At 35.0% G+C, this 6,000-nt stretch overlaps 1 protein-coding gene across 1 annotated transcript; it reads right to left on the bottom strand.

The window, feature by feature from the left end:
- Positions 1 to 2,820: 2,820 nt before the first annotated feature.
- LOC115230796 (Friend leukemia integration 1 transcription factor-like) lies at positions 2,821 to 3,342 on the bottom strand. Its single transcript, XM_029800924.1, has one exon. It carries the CDS (start codon positions 3,340 to 3,342, stop codon positions 2,821 to 2,823), a length of 522 nt encoding a protein of 173 aa, XP_029656784.1.
- Between the last annotated feature and the right edge of the window lie 2,658 nt (positions 3,343 to 6,000).

Below are 6,000 nucleotides of genomic sequence, written 5' to 3'. Positions count from 1 at the left end.
ACTGTGGCAGCCTTTATAGACGAAATCAATTCATCAACATCTGCGAAGTATGCCTTAATCTTTAGAGCACAGTTGTGCAATAAATGTGACACGCAAGTCACGTGGAAAAGATTTTGGTATATCAATTTCATTGATGCCCCAGCTAAAATTAAATTTATTTATATATACCACTGGTCATATATCTCGCCCCATCTGTAACGAATAATATAAAATTTTCACGTTCAATAGAAAATTTCTTTATTACTTTGTCCACCTCAACACAAATTGTTGAAGTAGTAGGCGGATAATATAGATTGGTACACGATACTAAATGAAGATTTTTTGGAGTGGAGATTTTCCCAATCAAAGTAATTAAAAAACGAGTTCCATTGATTTGGGCTTCATCACAAACAAAAAAAAACACATTCCCCACTATTGAATAACTTAAAAAAAACAACAGTAAATGAGTCTGAATGGTATTAATTTTATATTTTGATATTTCTTTAACATTTAACCTGCAAGATGATTCAGATGGCAAAGGATATGTTTCCTGCTCAAAAAGCCGTATGAGGGAAGGATGTCTGATTTTATAAATTGGTATGTTTGCCTCAAAAAACGCTTGTGTTACTTTGATCCCCCAATCCTTTCGAGTATCCGTTATCGCCGAAAGAAATGTTTGTGAACTCTGAGATGAATTTGTCCATTCTATAAATTTAAATTCAAAGAAATACTGTGTGCTTTTAAATGTTTTTTTGAAGAACGGTGCGCATCACAAAAAAAATTTTGTGTCACACCGTACAACAGTTGAGCAATTGGAGCAAAATAAATTCCCTTCACTGTCAATAACAAACTCGGGGAATTTCTTTGCATAAAATGAAATTTTCTGTGACACTGTCCTTTTACCCATTACAACAAACAACTAAAACACGTTTTAATAATCTTTACTTATAATTATATTATTTTTTAATAAAAAAATTTTTTTTAATTTAAAAAAATTGCAAAAATTGTAAAATGACTACAAAAAATTGCAAAAAATTGCAAATTTAAATCGAATAAAAATATAATTAAAATTAATGTCTATTCATTACTTTATTATTTATCGAATTTTAATTAAATTATATTTAATTGCAAAAAATTGCAATTGGTTGCCCTAGTGATGATATATCCCGAGTATAAAGTAACAATCCAGGTTATGTGACATTCAATCATAAGTTTTAAATTAACTATCTTAAATTATTTATTAAACTGAAAGCGTTATTTAATTTTTTAAACACAAACGTTCGACTTCATCTTTTTATATTTGCATCACCAATACATTATGAATAAAAAATCAAACTTTTACCGGTCCTCCAGTACAAGAATCTTCGTTGGTGGCGTGTCTGATAGTTGCCCGGGAGTGGTCTATTTCCTCACAATCACGGAATACCTCAAGCGCAAATATACAATTTATAAAACTGGGAATCTTTTTTAAACATGCTGAGAGAATTGCAAAGGAACTTCATGATGGAGCAAATAAAGAACAAACAATTGCATTCAACTCTCAGATTCTTTAAATGATCTAAACGTCGATGTTACTAATCCTCCAGTTGGTTATTGCATATAAAAAACTTACCGATAACAGTGAAGGCTCTCTGCATTATACAGACTCTGCAGTTCTTTGCGAAATTTGCAGAATTACTGTGGTAATGTTGTAATTAGAATATGGTTTATTTTTTATTAATTTTATTTTTAAAGTATCGGAACATTAAGATGTTAAAAGATTAGTTTTATGTTTATGGTGGATATGTAGCCTGGCGGATTGCCAAACTGTTTCCCCGGATAATGGCAATCGAGAGCCGTTGCATTAGCCAGTTCGCCTCCCGAGGATCATGGGTGCGCATTGAGATTTTGGCTCCGAGCTTGCGAAGGAACTTTTCAGTTTTTGGACCGAGAGCACCCGACGTCTCCGCCGCGATAGGCACCACGGAAAACTTCTCCGAGAGGGCAGAATATTTTAAAAGCTTTAAATCTTCAGCCTTCTTAGCTGTAGATTTGGCCTCCAGGGCACACGAAGTTAAGTGAGAAGCAGAAAAGGTGTCGCAGCAGGTTGCGTCCCAAACAAGGCCTTTTCCGCCTTCAAAGGGGAAAAGGATCATCCCGTCAGGGCGTTTCCCATCGCCGCGGTCAAGGCCCGGTGGTTCGAGGACCAAAGGAAATCCCGCCGAGTCGAGGGCCCTCCGTATGATGTCATTCATGGCAGAGTGCCTCAGGAAACGTCCGGCACTCCTCCTGCACGATAAAGGGTGCAGACCGAAAGGGTCAACAGTTTTTATTAATTATTGTTTAATTATCCTAATTTTTAATGGTAAACCCAATAAATTATTCCACGTGTGAGCTCGCAGTTGATTCACCTTGTGGTGCTTTTTATGTAGTTAACCCTTTTTTTAATTTTTTATGTAATTGGATTTAGTAGGAATATTTCGAGATGCAGTTTCTTTTAATGATTAAATTATTTGAAATTTCATCATTTTGTGATATTTTTCGAATTTATTACTATAATTTACTTCTTTTACTCATTTTGAAATATTTTTTGAAATATTTATTTAATTTTTGAACATTTTTTGGTACTTTAAATGTTTATTTTATTTTTCTAAAATTAAAATGTTCTAATTGCTTTTTTGTATAAATTCTAGAATTTAAGATATTGATTAAAATACTATTTTTTCGGAAGGAAATATAGAAAATCGATTAATTGATTAAACTTACTAATTTGTTCAATATTACAAAAATTTTGAATATTTTTAATATTTTAGAAAAATATAAATAAATTTTATTACAAAAGCTAATAAACAAAATTACAAATTATTTATAGTATGATGTGTAGAAATCTGGTTCTGTTAGAGCCTGGTCATTAATTGTAGAACCAAATTCGTTTTCGAGGGGAAAAAGAATATCATCCAATTCCTTTGAATAACGATTGAGACAATTTGAATCTTCAGAATAATTGTAGTCATATGATGTATAATTCGGATAATAAATATTTGGCACATAATATGAATAATACGGATCCTCAAATGGCATATAAAACTGACAGATTTGTGGCTGGATTTCTTCTGTCTGAACAGTGTATTGGGGATACGACATATTGGGGATATTTATTTCTTTAGTCTGCTCCGGTGACATATGTGTTGGGATTTGTTCTGTTCTTCTATTGAGGAACATGTAGGTATTTCTTGAATGACGTACTTTTTTAAGAATTTTTGGATATTTGTAGTATGTTCTGAGAGCCCTCGAAAGTTTTTGTTCATTCATGGAAGGGTTTTGTTTGCATTGTCCCCACCAATATGCCAACAAATCTCCATCGGTGATTACAAATATTCCCATAGATTTATTTTTCTATTCAATTGCTTTGTTTTTGGTTTTTAAAAGATTGACAATGAATTTCCAAAGTATTGTTCGTTTTACACTCATTTCTGATTTTGAATTGTTTCGTATTACGGATACCTGGTTTTAAACGTTCTAGCATTCGGTACTTCCTTTTTATTTTTTACTTCCTTTTTATTTTTTACTTCCTTTTTTGAACTTTTTTTTCACTCGCATATATACTAAACATTTACAAGCGATTATTATTTTAAGGAGACCGTCACAGTAAAAATACGACCAATAAATTTAAGAAAGAACATAACTTGATTGTCTAGTTATCCGCCATTAAAGAAAACTTATGTCGTTTTCCCATGACCAGTTAAGTTTTTATATACAGTATAGCCTTCATTTGGGGCATCAATTTTGTAAAATTGCCTGAAATTTTCTTCATTTTTATAAACATAACATTTTTTAAGTACTAAAAATTTTTATTCTATTTTCGAGTTTTTCGTTACCGTTTGTTCATTTGTAATTGTGAGTGATGTTACATGACTCATGTAATATGTCGCGAGCCGAGCGACCGAGCGCTAGACGCGACCAATCAAATTTACTCAATGTCAATCAATGTCAAAATAACTTATTTTATTGATAGATCAAGGACAATTATTATTTCTGACTTTTTTTTAAAGAAAAAGAGTCCTTCAAAATAGCTAATTAAGTGTCAGCAGTGGCTGCACCTCGGATTCGAAGGCGAGGGGGACAAACTCGTAAGAGTCCGAAATACTTCCATACTTCGTCCTCTTAGCGTCTTCAGCCTGAGCACTGGCAGAACCCGGGTTAGTGATTGTCTTGGGTAACATCGTCGCGGAGAACGAGTCAACACAAGTTGCAGTGAAATCCTGAGTTATTGTCAATCTTAGAATCTCACTTAGATGAGTTTGGATGAGCCTTGATCGAAATTTTGTTTTGTTTATATTCATTAAAGAGAAAAGTTGTTCACATAGATATTATTTCCAAACATTAACAAGATTTTCGCAGCTAAGGCTGTTAAGTTGGGATACTTCGGCAAGAGATATTTATAAAAGGTGTCTAAACCCACCATGGTAAATTTATTCTTCAGATCTGAGTCACATTTCAAATCAATAATTTCCAATTGTAAGCTAGCTGCAAGATGTGTAATATTTGCAATGAATGGTGATCGAAAAACATTAAATTCTTTTTCAAGTTCACGAACAATTTAAAACGTGTATCAAACTGTTGAAGTAATCCTGTTATTTTCACTTTATAACGACTCATATCAACATTCGATGTGGTGGAAATTACACTTTTTAAACAAGAAAAATTGGGAGCTGTGTTAATTGCAATACAATCAAGTATAGTTACTAGACTATTTAATTTGAAGTATCTCGAAACAACGCCGTTCCACGTCAAGACAACCGGGATAATCTTTACCTTTACATCATAAAGTATCGAAAGTTCGTTTGCGAGCAGATTATATTTCAGTGGAACTTGTCTAAACCCGACTCCGACGGGACCATGAAAATCGGCCGGTTTATAGAGAGATCCGGTTTATCAAGGTTTTGAAATTTATGAACATAATCTCACCAAAAGGACTTAAAGTAAGATTGTATTTATTAAGAAAATCTGTCAAAAAAGATTGTTTAAGGTTTGATTTTTTTCACAATGGCCGTGTTGTTCAGAATCATTAATTCTTTTATTGACGGAAGGAGAGAAGGATTCTCTGTGCAAGCGAAGTGCTGTATATCTTCGAGCATTGAGCGAATGTCAATGCGAGTTAATTTGGCTTCGTCTGCTTTTTGCGACTCGCCATCGTCGTTAGAATCACTCGGAATCTCCGCATCAGTTGATTTTCGAGGAAGATGCAGCTCCAAGAGGGCATTTTCCCATTCGTCGAGATCTAGCCCTCTGAAATCATTCCCAAGTGATCTTATTTAGATCATCAAACTTGCATTTATTTTCAAAACGCTTTTTCTTGCTGTTTCCATTGTCATCGTATATTCCAGATATTTAGTAGAGTTTTTCAGAATATCCGATACAGTGCTGGTTCCAATACCATATTTTTTTTAAGGTAAAATAACAAGTAAAATAGAGAAGTTAACTAATTTAGATGAGTCGCCGAGCGGATGGACAGGCAATTTCCGCGTAATATCGCGAACGATATCCGCTGAAAAAGCCAGCTCGTTTCGCGACTGTCGTGACTCCTCCTCGAGATGATTAAACCAATCTCTGAGAGGAGTTGGAGGGCTTTGGGTCCAATTATCCTACTGGTCTCGAAAGCCAGGGGAATGAAGGAGCAGATATCGGTCAAAGAGGCATATTTTGCAGTTTTCCTAGATTCGGCAAGGGCAGATGCAGATTCAGGACGAGAAGCGGAGTCAACCAACGATGATGAAGAAAACGAGTCTACGCAGGTAACATCCCACACGAGTGCCATTCCATTCCTGAACGGGAATAAGGTCGACCCGTCAGGGCGTTTTCCATCTCCACGGTCTAGTCCTATCGGTTCTAACATCGAGGGAAATCCAGCGACGTTAAACGCGCGCTTCACAACGTCATTCAATGAGGCGTGCCTGGGGATCCTGCCGGCACTGAGGCGACAAGAGAGAGGGTGTAAACCTCTCCTGTCAATGAGTTGTCCACATCTGCAATGGTGCGGCT

Source organism: Octopus sinensis, unplaced genomic scaffold (assembly GCF_006345805.1).
Source record: "Octopus sinensis unplaced genomic scaffold, ASM634580v1 Contig16382, whole genome shotgun sequence".
Taxonomy (NCBI): Eukaryota; Metazoa; Mollusca; class Cephalopoda; order Octopoda; family Octopodidae; genus Octopus; species Octopus sinensis.
Note: the sequence above shows the minus strand (reverse complement) of the source record. Positions and strands in the feature narration are given on the sequence as shown.

Coding starts and splice junctions, on each gene's coding strand:
- LOC115230796 (XM_029800924.1), bottom strand. CDS start 3,342: ATGGGAATATTTGTAATCACCGATGGAGATTTGTTGGCATATTGGTGG.